Source organism: Opisthocomus hoazin, chromosome 8, assembly GCF_030867145.1.
Source record: "Opisthocomus hoazin isolate bOpiHoa1 chromosome 8, bOpiHoa1.hap1, whole genome shotgun sequence".
Taxonomy (NCBI): domain Eukaryota; kingdom Metazoa; phylum Chordata; class Aves; order Opisthocomiformes; family Opisthocomidae; genus Opisthocomus; species Opisthocomus hoazin.
The window spans coordinates 28,366,910-28,388,975 of NC_134421.1; the positions used below are offsets into that span (position 1 = coordinate 28,366,910).

Genomic DNA, 22,066 nt, shown 5'->3' on the forward strand with positions numbered 1-22,066 from the left:
GCAATATTCTGAAATTGCAATGCAAGCACTATATAGCAATCACACTCTACAGTGAAATCACATAATGAACATCATTCTCATTACTGTTCTTCATATGCTAACTGTCATGGTCCTGGACATTCCTAGTTGCTGAGAAGGAATATGTAGGTTGAAGCCAGCTCAAACCTGTTCCTCTCTTCAGAGTCACTTTTGCTGTTTGCTACATATTTATACTCTTTGTTGGGCTGAGCCACATATACAGCTCCTGTGTGCTGGTCTGTCTGGCTCAGGAAGATAATGCTTTCTATTGATTATTTTAGAGAAGGCCATTTACATAACCCATTGGCCCACTCAATTGATACAGCCATTTATCTACAATAAAGGCCACCATTTGGTCTCCTAGGTGTTGGGATAAGTTCAGCTTCTTTTGTGATAGCTGTGGCCACTTCCAACATTTTTTTCCAAGCTTCATGAGCACATCACCCTTGTCTGTCTTCTCTGACGTTTATTTCGCTGTAGGGGTTCATGGATAGAGCGTGCAGAATCAGCAATATTGCAAATTACAGCAAATATAAAAAGAACATGTTAAACAGTACGTACATGCATCTCCCTCTTTCCTTAACAAGTCCAGACAAGCACATTCGGATATTAAAGCTGTTATGTCAAATTCAACTTTTTGGTCAAGTCCTCTGCAATCCAGAAATCCTAATATGGAAATTTCATCAACAGACAAACAGAAATATGATACTGCACATAGGAAAGGTGAAGAAGACATCTGTCATATGAATAATTCTTTCTATTACGTGATTAGTTCTCTGATTCACTTATAGAGAAGGCCTTTAGAGAACAATTTAAAAGAAATAAAACCTTTCATTTATCTTTAAAAATTCAGATACATGTAAGTTCTTATGCCAATTATTGTTGGAAGATCTAGTGAAGACTGCATGCACATGTGTTCATACAGTTTTGCATAAGCTACCTAATAACAAATAAAATTATTTAAATCTCGACATAATTTGTAGAAAAAGAGCAAATTAAGTTTAATAGACTTCCTGAGGCAAAACAGAAGATACAACTTTATGCAGAGCTCAGCATGATCAGAAGGGAAGGATATTTTCAAGTATTTCTAATTCATCAGATATGGGCTTCTGTGTCTATCTATATAAAGTACAAAAAGGATAGCCTTTATTATCCCCTTTATTTCTGCAAAGCAGCTTCGTTCAGTTCTCATATTTAATTTTTTCCTGTTGAAGAAGTGTTTTGATATGATTGCAATGCTTGGGGTTTTGGTTTGTTTGGATTTTGGGGTTTTTTGTTTCCAAAAAGGTCACAAAGGGGGTAATGAATGCTGAAATGTTGTCACTGCATTTTAATTCATTTAGTCATGTTATTTTTGGCCAGTGAATGCAGCTGAAAAATAACTCCAAAACGTAAAGGAAGAATTGTACATTTTTTAGATGTCAATTTTTTCTTTCCCTCATTAGAATACATTGCTTTCTTAGTGTATAAGGCATATATATTTCAATTCAGATAAAAATATTGTATTAACTTATATGATAGCTTAATGACTTACTCATAAAGTTGGTAAGAAAATTTTGAATAAAATAGACTGGAAAAGGAAATGTTAGATAAAACACAGCTTTACAGAGTATTGAAAACCTGTTCATTGGACATCAGCCCACAGCTCAGAACGCCAACTGTATCATGGGCCAGCTGTATACTGGGCCAACCGTATCCTGGGCTGTATCAAAAGCAGTGTGGCCAGCAGGTCAAGGGAGGTGATTCTGCCCCTCCACTCCGCCCTGGTGAGAACCCACCTGGAGTCCTGCGTCCAGCTCTGGAGCACTCAGCACAAGAAAGACATGGAGCAGATCCAGAGGAGAGCCACAAAAATGATCAGAGGGCTGGAGCACCTCTACTATGAGGAAAGGCTGAGAGAGTTGGGGTTGTTCAGCCTGGAGAAGAGAAGGTTGCAGGATAACCTTATAGCAACCTTCCAGTACTTGAAAGGGGCCTATAGGAAAGATGGGGAAAATCTTTTTAGCAAGGCTTGTTGTGACAGGACAAGGAGTAACGGCTTTAAACTAAGGGAGGGTAGGTTCAGATTAGATATAAGGAAGAAAATTTTCACGACAAGGGTGCTGAAACACTGGAATGGGTTGCCCAAAGAGGTAGTGGAGGCCCCATCCTTGGAAACATTCAAGGCCAGGTTGGACGGGGCTCTGAGCAACCTGGTCTAGTTGAAGATATCGCTGCTTACTGCAGGGGCGTTGGGCTAGATTCCCTTCCAATCCAAACCAGTCTGTCATTCTATGATTCTATGATTCAAAAAATATGAGAAGGAAAAGACGTGCCTCAAGGTGCCACCTTCAGTTCCATGATATGAACTGGTTTTCTTGCATTCCAGTAGTGCTAAAATAGATGCCTACCTTCATAGTTATCTTCAAGACTCTTAGTAAATTCCTATGTGGTGATTATATAGTAAATACAGGCCTTCTGGCTGACAAAGAAGTCAGGTTTTCAGTTCATCAAGCAGGGTGCTCTGCCCAGGTATACTGAAGCATTACCTTTCCAAACTGCTGAGTGGCTCAGCACCCAGGTGGAGGCTTTACCTGCCAGGTTAGCCTCGGGCAGTTTATAGACAAACTGTGAGAGAGCTGAAGGTGGGCTGAGTTGCGGGCTGCATCCCCACACCTGGGACAGTGTTTTAGGAGCAGCTATGGAGTACGTAACAAGAATCTCTGGGGTTGCCTTCTGCTTTATTTCTGATGCTTGGGATTCTTTAATTTTTTACGTCCTCCTCGTCACAGCCTTTGTTAAATCGTATAAATGCAGCAGTGCTAAACTAGATGTCTATCTGAAACAGATATATTGAAGAGTTTTGTAATAAATGGGTGATGGCTATATACTAAATATATTCCAGGCAGTTACTTTTTTGTGGTGACGAAGATGTCAGGGCTTTACACTGAGAGCATTTCATGTCTCTAAATCAAAGTTTACAAAGAGTAATACAGTATAATTGTTTAATTATTAATTATCTTCACTGCACTTAACAAAGTCCCACTGCTTTTTTTACAAGTAGCAAAGCACATACATCCCAACACAATGGGGAACTAAAGAGGTACTATTTTCCACAGCATTTCTGTTCTTCCTGTTAGAAAAATCTGGCTTTTATGACCAGGAAATTTATTTTCATGTAGGAGTGGCATGGTGCTATGCTGTAGCCTTAATTCATTATCTGCTTCTTTCCATATCAATAATACCAAATCCCATTTTTCTTGATTGAAATATTTCTCCTCAAATTAAGACATGAATAAGATAAAATAATAAAATATGAAATTTTTCCCATTTACTAAGGAACTAAAAGGTAAATTTTTAATGTAAATTGCTTACTATAGAGTTTTGTTGGTAAGTTATGCAAACAAGCAGCTGTTCAGTTTTACCAACTTTAAACTAATACAAGAAATTATCTTCTACAAAGACTGTCATCTATTAAGTTTTGCTTTTCGCTGAATTTTAGTGTTCTCTTAGTTGCAATGATCACTTTTTTCTCAGCTTTCTTACATGACGACTTTTTTTTCTCATACATATGCCAAATAGTTGATGAGTGGAGACAGTTTCCTTTATTTACTTTATTTACAGAATTACAGAATCACAGAATCACAGAATGTTCGGGGTTGGAAGGGACTTCTGTGGGTCATCTAGTCCAACCCCCCTGCCGAAGCAGAGTCTCCTACAGCAGGCTGCACAGGACCTTGTCCAGGCAGGTCTTGAATATCTCCAGAGAAGGAGACTCCACAACCTCCCTGGGCAGCCTGTTCCAGGGCTCCGTCACCCTCAGAGGGAAGAAGTTCTTCCTCATGTTCAGACGGAACTTCCTGTGCCTCAGTTTGTGCCCATTGCCCCTTGTCCTGTCGCTGGGCACCACTGAAAAGAGCTTGGCCCCATCCTCCTGACACCCACCCTTGAGATATTTATAAGCATTTATTAGGTCCCCTCGCAGCCTTCTCTTCTTCAGGCTGAACAAGCCCAGCTCCCTCAACCTTTTCTCATAGGAGAGATGCTTCAGTCCCCTCACCATGCTCGTAGCCCTCCGCTGGACTCTCTCCAGTAGCTCCTCATCTTTCTTGAAGTGGGGAGCCCAGAACTGGACAGAGTACTCCAGATGAGGCCTCGTCAGGGCAGTGTAGAGGGGAAGGAGAACCTCCCTCGACCTACTGGCCACACTCCTCCCAATGCACCCCAGGATCCCATTGGCTTTCTTGGCAGCCGGGGCACACTGCTGGGTCATGGTCAACCTATTGTCCACCAGGACACCCAGGTCCCTCTTCACAGAGCAGCTCTCCAGCAGGTCTGCCCCAAGCCTGTACTGATGCATGGGGTTGTTCCTCCTCAGGTGCAGGACCCTGCACTTGCCCTTGTTGAACCTCATCCTCTCTGCCCAACTCTCCAGCCTGTCCAGGTCACGCTGAACGGCAGCACAGCCTTCCGGTGTATCCACCACTCCTCCTAGCTCTGTGTCATCAGCAAACTTGCTGAGGGTACACTTTCTAACTCTTCATCCAGGTCGTTGATGAAGAAGTTAAACAAGACTGGGCCCAGTACTGACCCCTGGGGGACACCACTAGTTACCAGCCTCCAACTAGACTCAGCGCTGCTGATGACAACCCTCTGAGTTCTTCCATTCAGCCAGTTCTCAGTCCACCTCACTGACCACTCATCCAGCCCACACTTCCTGAGCTTCCCTAGGAGGATGTTGTGGGAGACAATGTCGAAAGCCTTGCTGAAGTCGAGGTAGACAACATCCACTGCTCTCCACTCATGTACCCAGCCAGTCATGCCATCGTAGAAAGCTATCAGATTGGTCAGGCATGATTTCCCCTTGGTGAATCCATGCTGACTACTCCTGATAACCTTCTTTTCCTCCACTTGCTTGATGATGACCTCCAGGATAAGCTGCTCCATCACCTTTCCTGGGATGGAGGTGAGGCTGACCAGTCTGTAGTTCCCTGGGTCCTCCTTCTTGCTTTTTTTGAAGATTGGAGTGACATTGGCCTTTCTCCAGTCCTCGGGCACCTCTCCTGTCCTCCAGGACCTCTCAAAGATGATGGAGAGTGGTTCAGCAATGACATCCGCCAGTTCCCTCAGCACTCGTGGGTGCATTCCTTCAGGGCCCATGGATTTGTGGGCATCCAGATTGCTCAACTGATCCCTCACACAGTCCTCCTCGACCAAGGGAAAGTCATCCTCTTTGTAGGCTTCTTTTATTTGCTTTCTCTTTTATTGAAGAGATACTTCTAGACAATTATTTATGAATTTATGTCCTCCTTTTGGCCAGCTGCCCATCAAAGAAACCATTAGCCACATTCAGAATCATCAGTTAGAGCAAGTTGATTTCTATTAGCTATTAATTGCCTGTCAGTTTATCAGGGCAAGCACAGAGATTAGCACAGGGCTACCATCATGGATACTTTGGTGATGCTTAAACCTAACAATCTTTATATCATTTGTGAGTGCTGCTACCTAGAGCCATGTTGTGGCATCATTATCACACCGCTGCTACCGGGCTGGGAAAGGCACCAGAGTTAGTCTTCCTGGCTAGAGACGGAGGCAAGCGTGCCTGGGTGAGAGCTGCCCAGGAGCTCATGCGCTCTAACTGTGGCTTTCTGCTCAGCTACAGTAAAAATTTTCCCCTTAAGTTAATATGCTTTTCAGTTTTAAATTGTCCTCCAAGAATTTATGGGTTGGGTCTAGGAACTGACTTTCAGAAGGCGCATCCTTCAAAGTTTTTTCGTTGCTTTGTTTCAGTTTGATTTCTTTGCACGCACAGGCCTCAGGAAGAGGGGTACCAGGGCAAAAGGAGGAGAATATAGCCGTAAGGTTTTGAAACACTTTGAACTGCTATAGGACCCTAAGCTTCAGCACATGTCTAGTTGTATATTGTGATTTCTGTCTTGTGGTTGTCATGAGAAATACAAACATCCAATTTAGGAAGGATAGAATGTTGTCTCATTCAGCAACATTGCATAATAATATATAGTATGCAAACAACTTTGGAAAGATTTATGAGGTTACGGTACTAATGCATTTCACCCCAGCTGGCAGTTATGAGCCTGCTCTGAAACAAGTGTTTCACTTCTGTTGGATTTCTGGTGTTTGCCTTTGTTTGGATGTTTACTTGTTATTTCTATAGGGAACTTGTTTCTGGAAATATACTGTAAATAAATATAACCAGGGAAAAAAAAATGTATTTAAAATACACTTTTTTACACACTTTATATAGTTTGGTTTTTTGTTTTGCTTTGTTTTAATTTCTGAACCTCAGGGCTTAGCACATCTTGGAGAAATACAAATTATAACAGTAAAATTATACAGTAAATTACAAACAAGAAGCTTATGAGGTATTTCTGTGCAGTGGATCTGACATGTATCTATGGGCAGGTAGGAAGAATAGGAGTCTGTATGTATTGTTTCTCAGGGGAGGCATAAAATACACGTGGTTTCTTTATGCTGCAAATATAACAGGATTTCTGAGAATCAGAATTATTAAAATTCTGTTTCCCATTTCTCTTGATGTTAGCTACTGCAAATTCAGAGTGATAAAGAAGAGCTAAGTTATAGTCTGAGTCTAGTGGGTTAGAAGACTTAAACATAACTTGTGAAAGCATTTAATAGTCTATATGTGTGTGTCTGTGACTGTCCACACAATTTGCTCTAACACTGCCTTAGAAAGGCAATTTTTATTTCATCTCCCCTTTACACGACTCTTTCAGAACTTGTGGTGGTAGCTGTAATCAAGAACCGAGCTTTCCTGAATAGAAGAGCTCAAACTTGTCACATATACTCTGTCCTGAATGTTATCATCTGTGCTTATTCAGTTATCTGGAGACACAGTGTCATAAGAGGAGACAGATGTAACATTGAATTGGTAGTAATGTAGTAGGATAATTAACTTCAAACAGAAACAGTGGCTCTACAGCACCTCAAAAGCAACTGGGCTTGTTTGAAGTGTAGCTTTCATTTGGAGCACTAGATCTGGATCAGCACATCTGCTGATTTAGTTTTCAACAAGACAGTCACACTTCAAACAAGCCCAACTGCTTTTGAAGTGTGTGTGTGAAGATTAGGCAGCAAACCTTTCTGTAATACACACTTGTAGCAAAAACCTTAAACATAACCTAAAAAAAACCCCACAATCTCTGAGTTTGTCCATTTCTATATTTTCCTTTTTATGGAGACACATGGATAATATTAGGTGGAGTCATCGAAGTTATATAGCTAAATTAGCAAAACTTTCCTGTAGTTCATATATTGCATAGTGTTTATGTGAGCTGATTATATGCATACGTGAGTAGTCCTGGCAAGACACGCAACAAAAATCAGGAATGTGCATACATATGTCATCAGGACAGATACTACACCACTCTTTAAAAGTCATGGACTATGTCCCAGTTTTGGGGTACTGTCCTGCTAGCAGTCAAGATATTGTCTGGTGTTGCACAGGCACTAGTCGTGCCTGAGGAACTAAATAACAAGATGTGGACAGAGAGGCATGAATTGCAAAGGGGCCTGAGCAGAATCACTGTCTGGACAACCTGTCCAGTGGACAGCTCAAAAATTTATAGCTAATGAGACTTTATTTTTATGTAAATTTCTTATTTATTGAATGCGATCACCAGAGTCCTGCAGAGCTCTTGATAAGCAGTGTTTTTTCTTATATATTGAACTACTTCTTATACCCAAGAGTACACTATGCATAGAAGATGTAGTTTATAAATTATTTTCTCCTTTCATGAATGCAGCACATTATTGAACATCAGTGAAATCATCCTTCATCAAAATTTCTGATTTAGTGTCCTGTTTTTCTGAAATCAGCCGGACTCTTTCTGCTATTTTTGCTGACTCAAAATGAATAAAATCCTTTAGGATAACATAATTTGATTATTGTCACTATAAAGTGCAGGGCTTTATCTACTTCTTTCTTTGGAGAGAAAAAGATAAGTTTACCTACTGCATTTTCAGAATTGAGAGATTGCTATGTTTTTTATGTCGACTATCCTGTAGTCTTAAAAAAAAACAAAAAAAAAAAGAAAAAGATTTAAAAGACTTTAGTAGTGGGTGACAGCATATGGATGACGTTGCCAGTGTCTGAATGTTAACATCATTTTAAGATATTTTATTATTCCTTATCTTTAATATGTGAGGCACAGAGGCTAATCAGATCTTTGTTTGTTGTGTGATTTCTGATATAGAACATGCCATTCCTTAATTTGGTGTTCTTGGCATCTGTAAGTACATTGTATATTTTTCCTCGAGACAAAGTTTATGTCAGTAACTACCATTTCATCACATTTCTTGATGAAGAACGTCTGCAACTAATTATCTTGTTTTCTCTACTGAAGTTTTTAAAGTTCACTGTAATAGTATAGACCAAATGAAAGACTTGTTAACAGTCTCAGTATATAAACAAGGTTTGAGCAAAATTTAATGTTTTCTATTGTACATAAAAAGCCAAATGTTCTATTACAGATTGCTGGAATAACAAAATTAGGATTCAATCTTGAGGTACATATTTTACTTTGTGGCTAGTAGATGACTGTTTAGACTAACTGGAAACAGAGCAAATCAACATAAAAAGAAAAAATTATTTGTTTTCACTGTAAGGATCAATGAAATATTTCTACAAAACAAACCTCTTGTATGTTACATTGCTTCATTGCTTATCATACAGAAAGCAAGTTAGTGAAACCCATGGCTTAAATTAACTCCAACAGAGACACCAGGAAAGTCCTATGTGCAAATGCAATTTCATCGTGGAAGTCAATATATACTGTAGTCATCTAAATTAAGAGATCCACCAATAGAAAGTAAAGTAGAAGTCACAGTACTGAAACTGTATATATTGATTCATTGTCATGGACTCAAAAAATGGAAGTGTCTTCCAAATGTAATTTATTCTATCATCATTCTTCGAGACAAGACCATAAACCCTCACAGATATTTGTCTGAATTGTCGCTAAAAGCGTGTCACTGCACAATTCCTGTATAGCCAGGTTTGTGGCTTAGCTATTGTTATAAAGGGTTTTCCCTAGTACTGCCCTGAACTGTCTTAGCTGCAATTTAACCTGATTATTTATGCCACACTCTCAGTGCACACAGAGAAAATCACTCTTGCCATTATAACAAACAACCTTTCACTCATTGGAGGAACATTACTTTGTCCCCAGTTAAACTTCTCTTTTCTAAAGACAACAGTCTGTCCTTTTTAAACCATCTTACAGATGCCCTCTCCCCTGTATTTCATTATATTCTCATTTGGACTTCCTGGTGTTCATCCTGACCCTGGTCACTTGACTTGGTATCTTCCTCAAGAACCAAACCATCCCATACTGCTCTAGTTGAATACTAACACCTAGAGGAGTGGGATAGTTACTGCCAATTTATATTTGGTATTTCCACAATTTTATTTTTGGGGATGGGGTGAGGGAGGTGATTGCCACCTGTGATACCAACCATAAAGTGATCCAAGATAGCTAAAGTTGGGAACTTTATTTACGTCTCTCAAACAAGCTTTAGTTAGTCTGGGACCAGTCAGACCAAAAGCAGACATCTATAGTGTAGAAGAGGTAGTTTTGCCCATTGCCTTTATAGAAGCCCTATATAGAAAAATAAGGAATTCAAAGGTGCAGTTCTTTTCAACCCAAAAGAGGTATCTGTAGCATGTTAGATTAGTCACATCCTAAAAGTACCTTTATTCCGCTTTGCTGCTATTGGGTGACCTGCTTGCATATAGATTTTAATACAATGTACCTTTCAAGTTAGGTGAGATAAATCAAACCCAGAAAATCTAATATTTGCACACTCAAACATCAGTCAGCACCTGTTCTTGCCAGGAAAAAGGTCAAATACAGTTTATGTGAAGAGGTCAGTTGATGCATGAGGTCAGTTAATAAACTTAATTCATTTTTTTCCCTTGATAATTCTTATTCTGATAAAAAGAAGAAAACTCCCAAAATTTTAACTTCATTATTTTTTTGTTAAGGTCAACTATGTGTAATTTTTTGCTGTTTGGGCATTGTTATTCGAAATAATAAAATTAAGCACGTTTACATTTTCTCCATCCTTCCCCTTTTTATAATTTTTTACACACTGAACAAATTCATGAAAGAATGGGGAACAGTAGAAAACAGCCAAAATATCAGATACTTTTCACTTGATTTTAGAAAGTGTTAATTTTTTAAATTTATTTTAATGTATATTTGAAATATTAAATTATTTAATGTCAGCTATTTAGTGTGCTATTTCAAATTCTAAAAAGGGACAAAATATGATTTTACTGGGTCAGGAAGGATGTGTTCTAAATCAGAACAACATACTTATTGGCCTATTATTAATAGCTGAATGAGTGATCACGGATAAAATTTACCCAGCAACAATGCTGAGGAAGAAGGGAAGGAGACAAGTGTCAGAACAGTATGTATTCCCCAAAAGAAGGGAAGAAGAGAGGTCACACTGTATTTTGTCAAGTTTGCCTGGAAGAAAACAAGATGCTGTGCAGAGAAAGAAGTCAAAGCTAGAGAAGTAAAGAGTTTGAAAAGTGAGTCAGGCAGGCTGAAAATCAACCAGACTTGTAAGCTGGAAGAAGCACCAAAATAAGCTGCACATTCCTTACCAACATTGTAAGACAAGGCCTATTCTGTTTACTGGTAGGTATGTGTTGCTTCTTACAGTCACCCTTCATATATCCTCTCTGTCAGGGTTTATTTTAGGTTATTTCTCAGAGCCATGTAGTGACCTCAATCTGCCTTGTAATGGGAGTTGTCTCTATGCGCGTATGGCCTGAAGCCATTGTACAGTCTCTAAAGCACATCAACAGTTTGCATATTATCCAGGGTGATTCCCTTTATAACTTTGTGTTTATTTTCATTTTGCAATAAAGATGTAGGATGATAAGCATAAAATAAAACTTTGTACTGGTAATGGGAGGTTACTGCTCTGTGACCTTTTCACATATTTAATATTCAAATATCTGGAAAAATAGACTTCTGATAAATTGGAATAAAATCAATACTGTTTTCCATAAAATTATTTTATAAATTAGTCATACTCTGCCATTTTACACCATATTTTACTGTTTCTCTTTATTGATAGATGATAAATTTCTAACTGTGGAGTAGTAAGTTCTCATCAGTTTTGATGCAGTACAATATTTAATCAATGAAGACATACTGATACAAATATCTTTTATGTTAAACAATGTAACTTGAAAGTAATAATATAGTCTGCAACATAACTATATCTACAAATTATTGATGTACTTTTAGAAGAAGTGAATATTAATATCTTTAAAACAAAGGAAATGGAAAAAAACAATGGAAAAGAAGTTGATGGTGCAATTTCCCTTGTTATAAGGCTGATTCATTTCCATACTTCTGTAGTATGATTTGAAGAAAAAAACACTACAGCCCCAACTAACACGTTCGTCCCACTTCTGAAAAGTGTGCTGCCATAATGTCTTACATGAGTAATACTTCTACAAAACACAGTACAGTATGTATAGTAGAATATTCTGAAATATGACTAATTAAAACACATTGTAAGGCAGTCTGTGGTTTCATCCTACAATACCTATAATATTATGAGCTGTTTAAAAGTCACCCGCCTGAATTAAAAATTCAGCTTTATTATATTTACAGATGTTTCTATGAGTGATGTGTTATCCCATCCCATTTCAGTGATACTCCCACAGCCGTTTAATTAGGTTATAGACCCTCTGTGCCTCAGTCTTCCCATCAGTCAGAAGAGCACTGAAGACACAGTTGTTGTTATTTTCAAAGTAACAGAGTATGCTGTCCTTCACTGTAATATCTGTTCCAAACAGAACCCATCTAGTTGACATAAACTGCAAAACAAGAGACCTTAAAATTTTGCATTTCCTTTTTGTTAGGGGGAAGAAAAAGACGGTGATGTCATTCTTGTTCATTAATATGGGAGAATGACTCTAGTTTAGTATAATTGGTTTTGCTACGTTATAATAATAAATATTAGAACTATGCTATATTTTTATAGTCTTTAACATTTAGTTTTTTATGGATGGAGGCTGTCAAGTGCTATGAAGCCTCAAGCTTTATAGCTTGATGCTAAGGATGACAAACAAGGAACGTTGAATTTTTAGCATCTACTGGCTTGCATTTGAGAAAGAGGTTTTTTTAAGCTTTTGTGAACTCACACGTGTTATCATAATCTGAAGTCTCACAGAACTCAGGAAATTTTAGGTAAAAAAGTAAAAAGCTGTTGTCAATTTTTTCATGCCCTTTTTGTCTTGTCCTTCTGGTTTGTTATTACTGTAAGTGATTACTTTCTTTTAACAGACCAGTACCCACTGGGTGGACATTAATCTTCAGAAAGCATAAATTTTAGCAATCAATATACGACAGATAATACAGAGCACCAAATCTAAGTTATTTAAATAGAGAGAGTGGGAAAGCATCATTAAAACAACAGATTGCATACTTTTTTCAGCACTTTTCCATTAAAGAGAAGATGACTGTGAAAAAAAACAGGAATGTCAACTGGGCACTTTTTAGCTGGTGTTGTTTAAAATTTACATTTTTACACGACAATTTTGCAGGCTAATTTGGGAAATAATGGAACAGAGAGTTGTGTTTGGCTGTTTGGTACTGAGTAGAGAGCTATACTTGGGTCATTGCTTGTAGTTGTACTACTGTTTAACAATGATTCTAAAACCATGTTGCCAAGTTTCAGCATCCATGCAGGGACAGCAATGACTCTCACACATTGATACAATGCACAGTCGATCCGATTTATTGGACTGCTTGCGTGGTTATATACATTTTTCATATCTGCACACACGATCATGCTTATTCGGATAGGCTACAGACATAAATCACGCACTGTACACGCACCCCATATTCCCTTATGATTGGTAACTATGCACTAACGCCAATAGCAACAGGCCACCTCCACGTCCTCGAACACATCTTGTTTTTGCTAACCCACATCATGTGCACTATCAGAACTTTCTCAATTGCTATTCTTAGCTGTCCTTTCCAGCAGCCTGTTCAGTTATGCTAACTGTTTTGCTTAAGCGGCCTAGTCATGCTAACTCTCAAGCTACATCGACCCCAACACCATGTGAACTACATTCCTATTATTATTGTCAACTTTTCAAGTGAAAACTATCATGGCAGATTTGTGCCAATGTCTTCCGTGTATAGTGTCAGATTTCTTCCTGAAGTAATCCTGTGTGAGAAAATCATTGCCAAAAATTGAGCCATTGTCAGAAGATTCATATTGCTGGGGAGGTTCGCTTTGGCTTCAAAGATCTGTGGGAATTAATCTTTATAAGGTAAGTGTGTACTATAGCAGGAAAATTAGGCAGAATACATCACAAGTCCTGACAGTGGTGTTTTTCACATTATCTTTAAGTTTATCTAGAAGTACTTCCACGTGGACTAACATTTAAGCAGATAACATTTTAAGTTTCTTTTTGGTTGACTTTTGAAATTTTATTTTGAATACTTTTGGTACACTTGTTCTTCTAAAAATCATGAAAGTAACATGATACAGCTGTTGAATTTAAATGACATTTATATAAAAGTCAGGTTACATATGCTGCAAAGCTAAACCAAAATACATATAACCACATTCATTCAATATGTTCTATGGCATTAATCAGATATGTGAATTTTATCTAGTATAATCCTTATTTCTCTATTATTTTTTCAGGGCTTTTCTAGAAGCAAGGTTTTCTGGGTGTTTTTAAGGTTACTGAAAGAAAATGTGAGGGATTTTCTTTTTGTTCAAAAAAAGCAATTGCACCTCTTTTAATTTGGGACCTTGGTCATAATGGTAAATAATTCATTCACAATAGTAGGCTATCTGCACAGAGGGTACACTAGTTTGAGACTGTTTTTCCTATCCAGAAAGAGCTGGCTGAATAAGTAAATATTTGCAAGACTTAGTTCAAAATCTGATGTAGATTCAACTGAATATTTAAAGAAGGGATTCTTTCTTGATGGAAAGTTCTATAGCAGTTCTCCATTACTTCAACTTTCTGTTCAGTAAGTGTAATGGGGTTACTAACTCTGGTAGATGTTATCATGGGCTCTGAGCCTCTGAGAAGTTTTTTTCTTTCTTCCAAAGAGCATTGACTGTCTGCTTATGCGTGGGTAAGTGTCTGCATATTTCAGAACTTCAGTCAGTGCCCACATTTCTGAAAAAGAAAAAAAAAATATAGGGTGTGGGGTCACAAGTCCACTGTGTTACTGAGTTATTTCTCTCTCTTACGTAACAGAAATCTCATCCTCTTCATTTTTCTCTATGAATTAATGAATTCACATTGTCACATTTAATCACATTTTCCACATGTTCGATGTCTTACAGACCAATAAATAGTCCAAACCAGCGTTGGTAAATCCTTGATAGTTTGAAGTGTGTTTAGTGGCTACGTAAGAGCCACTAAGATCGTACCTGAAGAAAAGCACCTTATTCCCTGTCTGAAAGCATGGTGTGAGTCAAACAAAGTAACACTTGGTTCACATTAGAGATTCAGTAGGTCAATGTGATGTGGCCCACAACATCATAATGTTTATTATATAATTTACTACTACTGTCCAATTCTCTTGAAGGGTTAAAATAAAAAGAAACCCACTGCATAAAAATGGAGAAAAGGGAGACTAAATCAATTTTGCTTCCATTTAATTGCGGCGAAGTTCAGAAAACTCTGTGTAAACAGCATCATAGTGCAAACTGATCTGAGAATATTTTTAGGAGATTAATTCAAAGACTACTCTAGAATTTTGAATATGACTTTTTTATGTGTGAAGAGACCAAAATATTAGTCCTGAGATCCAAACAGATTTCCTGTTCTTACATGGATCCTTTTACAATACAATATTTCAGGGTACCTGTTTCCCAACCTAAAATTGTGTGCAAATGAGCACTCATTTTGAGCCAAAATGTAACAATAAACATTTCAGAAGACTGACACCAAACCCACATATTTAAATCTTGCATTCAACCTAATCTAGAATCAAGGACTATTATTAAGCCTCTTCTGTAGTAAGAAGATAAACAGTGAATTACATGCAGAATTTTGTAGTGTTTTGTCTTGTTAATACGGGTCAGTAAGGTTGAAATTTGTGTGCTGGTAATGGCAAAATTGCTAAAATAAATCCTTGGTCATTTACAAAGCACAGAGAATTTCAAACAATATTTCCAATGAAGAAATACTAAGAAAAGAAAGAAAGTACCTTTTTTTTTTTACAAAATTGAATTGGGTGGAAACAGAATAAATGAAAAGTTAAAACTCTGAGGGAATTGTAGTAGACAGTAACTTCCTATGTTAAACAAGTAACATCTAAATTTGTAGGAACACAAATCGTTTAACATAGGTTGTGTTGAATGTAAAATAACAATGATAAAGCCTTACCATTCTTTCTCCATGCAGAGATTAGTTCACTCGTTCATTCCTGAAATGAACTGTGGATCAAGGATGGAAAATCCAGAGGAGGAGATATTAAGCCGAATCTCCCCAGCGTCTCTGAAACCATTTTTTTTTTTTTCCTTAGAAAATGTCTCATTTCTTTCAATTTTTTTTTTTTTTTTTTTTTTTTTTTTTTTTTTTTTGGTGGGGATGATGAGAGGCAATTTGTATTTTAGTTTCAGCTTTCGCTGTACTGGACTGTATACACAAGCTGAACAGTTGAGCATTGCAGCTATGAGATCTCACAATTTCTGTGCATACCCTCAGCTTGGAGACCAGTTATATAGGTTTTCTGCATTTTAGGTCATAAAAAATAAACCTCGCCGGCCTTTCCTGGGAACAATAAGCAAAGAAAGGAGCATTTGTTAAGCCAGCCCCTAGAGGCAGAGATTTAATGGTAACAGAGCTGTGGCATGCCTCCCCTGCGCAGTCCTGCTGCCAACACATCTGGCAGCGCTGTCAGCTTGCCTGTCCCAATGGCCTCCCACTCTCCTGGGCACCCTCCAGCCTCTGCTCTGACTATATCTCAGCTGCTTCACCAGGGGAAGTCCTTCACTTTCTTATTTGTAATGCCTAGCAGCCCTTTCAGTGGCTACAAATTTCTGTTGAATTTGTTTTCAAGGCTTCTGCCCTCTCTTCAGAGATAAACATGGGATAAATGAAGAGCTGTCATTTTGAGTCAACTGTTTTTCAGTCAGACTGAGTGTTATAGCCCAAGTATTAAGACAAAAAGAGAAACAGCAGATAAGATAGGGTCTGAGATTATGTTTATTCAGATGGCAAAAACAATGCTCTTTCTTGGGTTGTTTATCGTGAAATAATTTTCTTAGTGTCCTGATGTCACAGTAGAGTATAAAAACAGTGCAATCAACTGAATAATTTTCATACAGTTGTAATTCAGTTTTTAATGAGCTGTATGGCCACACAACTTCTACATAAGCTTGAAGAGTGCAGTTGTGCTTGTCAAATCATATTAGTTATGCAAGAGATACTACCTTCAGGGCTCCCAGAGTATGACTGACCATGCAAGATTTCTTCTGCAAACAGTAATTCCAGATGACAGTATTCCCTTGATCCCTGTGTATATAGGAGGGAATTGCAAGAGCAGAGGTCATTATCATCACATGTTATTTATTACATAACTGGCTAAAACAGAAATATGCTTTGCTTTGCTTCTAACCTGTGGGAGGAATGTGATCCCTGGAGCATTCTGTTGCCATATCTCAAGGATAGCTTGGACGAAAAGGGTATATTTAAAATGAGTTTTACTTGTAGTTCTGGATGCATGAATTGAAAAGCAAGATACTGTGAGGTTTTATCCTAGTTATTGATTCATCAAAGCACATGTGACAGAAATAATCATTTGTAAAGCTCTAGGGCAAACTCGATTTTACTTTGAGACTTCCCTTGTAAAAGGCTTGTGATACAAACACCAAGAAAAAAAAAAGTCTTTCTGTCATCATTTGATTCAGAGAAGTCAAAGCTCTTGATGACTGAGCAGTCTCTAGTACTTCAGATGAAGAGAGAAATGTGGCCACTTCAGCTCCAGAGGTACTGCTTGTTGTAAGTGGTAGTACTGCAGATATCTCAAGAGCACAGAGGAATTTCAGAGAGCAGCAGCAACTGAATAATTAAAAAGCTTGAAGGGGCTGTGTCAGTGACTCAAGTACAAAGGTCTAAAACACTGGACACAGGTAGCCCAGCTAAAGTGGATGCTAACAGTTATTATGAATATAAGCTGAAGGTATTTCGAGGATGAGAGGACACTGTATTAGGTATGGGACTCTCTGGGAACAGAATTTTGAGTAATGATTTGTTTTTAGACAAAGGAAAACTCAAGCTGATGAACAACAAAATTTCCCTAAGAATAAACTCCATGCTGCTCACCAAAATAGTAGGAACTCCATTCCTTAATTATTTGAGCTTATATTGACCAAAGCAGTAGGGACTATACTGCTTGTAGCAGGCTTGCCTTGGCACAGCAGAGCATGAACAATTTGATAAATTCGTATCTATTTCTGTTTCCAGGGAAAGCAACAAGACCATGTTATTAGACTGCTTTGCCTTACTGTAGTTAGGAACCGGAACTCTAAGTCACCAGATGATACTTGTTATCCTTCTCACCACCTGTCACCCATCCGGATGCCCAAGCATATGCCAAAATGTCTATTTTAATTCCAACTGAAACAACACAAAGAAATGAGAAAATGTGAATAGTGACGTCATACTACATAGGTTACACAGAAAGATTGTGCTAGGAGATTCTGAAAGTGTTATAGACACTTGTCTATGTGTGTAAACTGTATGCAAATTAGTAACAAGAGTTCCAACCTGTAGTGCCATAAAATTTCTCTTAGATCAATATGAAGAAAAAAAATATGTGTTTATGTGTGGTTTTGTGCTTCAGAATTCTGGTTCAATCTGACTTGAGATTGTTTGCTTTCTATTATATATGATATTTTCATTTGATATGTAATATAAATTATAACATTAAGAACAGGAGTTTTTTAAAGAAAATTCTGGACAGAACAACACTGCTGGGCTGGCTGTTTCTGAATCCTAGAGTAAAATCTAGAGGCAGAAGTTTTAATGATACTTTTGAAAAGGGAGAGAGGAGTTTTAAAATTTAAATCTCATTTTCAAAGCTAAGTTAAGGGCTTTAACACCAAAGTATGTTGCATAGCCTTACAAGATCTTGACCACTAGGGTGTACAATGAAAATATGGATTAGGAGGTATGACACAAAACATCACTACATGGTTCATGTGATCAACAGCTGATCTCTAAAACAAAATCCACTGTGGATATCAGAACACTTTCCTTACTACCATGCAATTTGCATGGAGGTTTACTGTGAATCCAGTTCCAGCTGCTGAAAAGTGAAGAAAACCACCTTAGTTACACAACGTTAGAATATCACTTGAAGTCTATATGAATACTTTTTAATATATTATTAATAATGCCATATACGATTAAATATTTAGAAACTTGATTAAAACAGAATGAGCCTGGGAATACCTACCAAACTTCTGTTGAACATCACTTTAGTTCAGAAGAAAGCTGCTCGCAGCAACTGGAGGGGAAGCAGCAAACCAAGCCCTTTTCAGACTATTGCTAGCTTTTCTCTTAAATAAGCAGATTTAGTCTCAGCTTCATCCTACTGGCTGATAAGATACACCACCTGGACATGTTTTTTTCTTAAACTGCTTTCTTTCTTGGGGGAGGGGAGGAATTAGGAATTACCTCAGTTTACCTCTGGCTGTTTGTGGGTGCTCTTAAACACTGGCTATTTTGGTCAAACAAAAATTAACTCAATATTTCAAAATATGTAGATATCTTTGTTAAGCTGCGATGCTGTCCATCAAGACATCATTTTTTTCTGACACATGACTGTAAATTTTAAAAGCTTTTCATCCTTTGCCTCACAGTTTTTGTGAGACACGTAGAATCTATTTGCTGTAAAGGATAAAATTAACCACTACAGGTTAGTATATGTTGTGCCTGTCAAAAATAAACACATATGGACTGAAACCTTTTCATTATTGAAGTGAATGAGAAATCTGTGACTGCCCTTTGTATAGACAAAAATTTATGTATATTGTTGAAGAGTAACAGCAATGGTAAAATCAAGACATTTTAACAGGAATTTTGACAACAGAAAAATGTGTTTTTCAGAAAACCTCTTAGTTGCATGTATAAAACTTAACATCCAGAGCAACTTAAAATCCAGTTTCATTTTGTGTTGCTATTTCATAGGAAACTCATTCCAAACTAACGTGAATATTGCTCTGACTCTTCACAGCCTTTCACTATAATGCCTAAATACATTTTAATAGTTAAATTTAAATATCAAGTAAAAATAATGAGAGTATTTTTTTCAGAGCACACATATTATTGATGTTAATCTGATATTAGATAGATTTTGATCAGTGGATACCTTAACTTTTTTCTCCCATGCCATATTGCAACAGCTGCCTTACGGAGAGGCAAGAACACTCACTAAGTAGATCTGTTGAGTTGAACCTCATTATGTGTGAAATGTGGTGTCTCTAATGCTATTAAATAGGCCAATTCTGTTCTTTTTCAGGTGTGACTCTGACAGTTTATGTGTGGGGGAGGTTGCCATCATCTTGAACCTTCTTCTGTTTCTAAATTTAAATCAGTGTTTTCCATAGGTGCTTTTTATTAGATATACCCAGACTTTAAATCATTTTGGTAGATGCTGTTGCTTACATATGCTATTTTAGCTTGTGTTGATGATTTCTAAATATTATTTAAATCCTCAAACTCAAGAATGCATAAGGATTTGGTTATTCTAGTGCTTGAGTAACTTCTTACATAATTTTTTTCCGCAGGAGTTTGCTGCACTGACAAAAGAATTAAATGCATGCAGGGAACAGCTGCTTGAAAAAGAGGAGGAGATTTCAGAATTGAAAGCTGAAAGAAACAACACAAGAGTAAGTATACAGCAGATCTCCTCTGGATATGATGGGTGTGTAAAGCAGGAGGAGTATACTTATATGTAATTTTAGATCTTCATTTGTATAAATAAGAAGACAAAATATCTGCCTTTTAATAAGTACATGAGACTAGTAAATTTCTAAATAACAGGAAGTATCTGCCATGCTATAGCCCTGGAGGAAATGACTGCACGGGTTAGCAAGAGGAATTACAAAAATTACAGATTTTATATATGACATGGTAAGTACACTCAGTTTAAATGTTTTCTAAAGCAAGGGACTCACACAGCCTTCCACGCCCCAGGGCCTGCAGAAGCAGCCTGCACATATCCTCATCTCTTATCAAGGCAAAAGGCAAGGTTACAACAAACCCAGCTTTCCCTTGTGCCTTGGATTTGATCTGAATAAGCATGAGATGAATGCTGCTACACATACCACGATGAGTCTGCTGGTCTGCTATTTAGTCTAGGTGCAGCCATGTGTCCTTGAAGTAAATGTCATTTGCCATACAGCTGAGTGAAGACAAGATTTCACCCTAAGTTTTTTACTACTTATATCACTAAGATTTTTACTAAGATTTTTACGAAGTTCTGTTTCAATCAGAAGATGTTATTCTGTCTGAGAACAAGAATATGTGATAGCATCTTCTGAAAATTGTCAAATGGTGTACGGGATGGTTTTCAGAATAAAATAATTTGTACATGTAAGTGTTTGGACAAAAGGAGAATTCATCAAGAAAGGGAAGAGGGGAGTAGAGGAGGCTTTATGGGGTGTCAAAAGGTGTGAGAAACAGGTGGAGTGGTCCCAGGTCAGACAGGACTCAAGCTGGTAATGAACATATGGGTTAGATCTCAGAGAGGCTGAACACCAAGAATGTTTTCTCATATTCATATTTCATTCTTTTGTGACGTGGGTATCTTCCTGTTTCCTTCCTCTCACTAAATTAATAGCACTTTGGCTGCTCAGATAACATTTCCTTGGTCAGTTAATTTGCATTCTGAAGGAAATCCAACAATGTACATGACAAAAGAACTGAGAGAGGGTCTTTCTCCCTCGTTTCTTCTGTCCAGCTGTAGCACCAGGGTGCCATAGACTTCAGAAATCCAAGGAAGGCCAGATGATACAGATGCCTACAAAGAGACAAAACTACCCCAGCTACTTCCATGCTAAGCTTGGAGGTGCAAGAGATGATAGCATTTAGCATAAAAGTGTTAGAGGTGATGAGTTTGGGAAACGTGATGGGAAACACAGGTGAGACATTCTTTTTCTCCCATGACTCTCATACATTCTAAATGGTCCAAAATAACTCCCACAAAAATAGAATTGATCAATGGTGAAACACGTAGAAATTGCACTATATTCTGGAGGTTTAGCAAGCCATCTCAACTACAAATCTGAAGACTTTTTAAAGCTGCTTAGATTGTCAGTAACTGCTACATGTATCTGATATTTTAATGTTTAAGGAAAAACTAGGAAAGACATTTAAGAAAAAAAGTTATGTGCGATAAAGAATACTTTGTGTTAATTTCCAGCACAAACTTTTGAATACAGAGATGTAGTTAAGAGATACACTCTGTTGTACCTATTCAGTGATCTACATATACCCATTCCTGCACAAAACACACATCGGTTTGCCTTTCTTTACTGAAAAAATACCATATAAACAGTTTGCAATGTCATCTTCTCAATTGCCCTAAGTTCTTTGTAAGTATGTGCACAAAACTGCCTAGCACAATGCTTATCCATTTCGCTACAAAGCCCACTGAACACTAACTTTGGTATATTGAAACTGCAGTGTATCAATACTTATTGTGGGTCTGATATAAGCAGTGCAGACTAGCAAAAATCCCCGGAGAGCCTTGTAGCCAAAGATAGTCAGCTGCCAAACGACTGTGAGACGAAAGGAAGATGAGTCAACTGCAAGTCATCACCTAAGTCAGACTGAGTCTGTCATAGGCACTTTCTTTGCAAACCAAGAAACTTAAAGATCGTCCATTCTTATGTTTCTTGTGTTATGTGAAAGAGAACTCAGTAATTTTCCAGGAGAACTAATACCAAGGAATGGGAGTTACAGAGTGCGATAATGCTTGTGAGAAGTCCTTGCAGTCAAAATTAGTAA

At 37.7% G+C, this 22,066-nt stretch overlaps 1 protein-coding gene across 6 annotated transcripts in view; it reads left to right on the top strand.

Moving 5' to 3' along the window:
• Positions 1–22,066, top strand: part of PPFIA2 (PPFI scaffold protein A2) — a 357,310-nt gene that overhangs the window by 203,410 nt on the left and 131,834 nt on the right. For all 6 annotated transcript variants that reach the window (XM_075429542.1, XM_075429536.1, XM_075429538.1 and 3 more), the window contains one exon: positions 19,843–19,944. In XM_075429542.1, the coding sequence (XP_075285657.1) occupies positions 19,843–19,944 (102 nt within the window). The remainder of the gene's footprint in view (positions 1–19,842; positions 19,945–22,066) is intronic.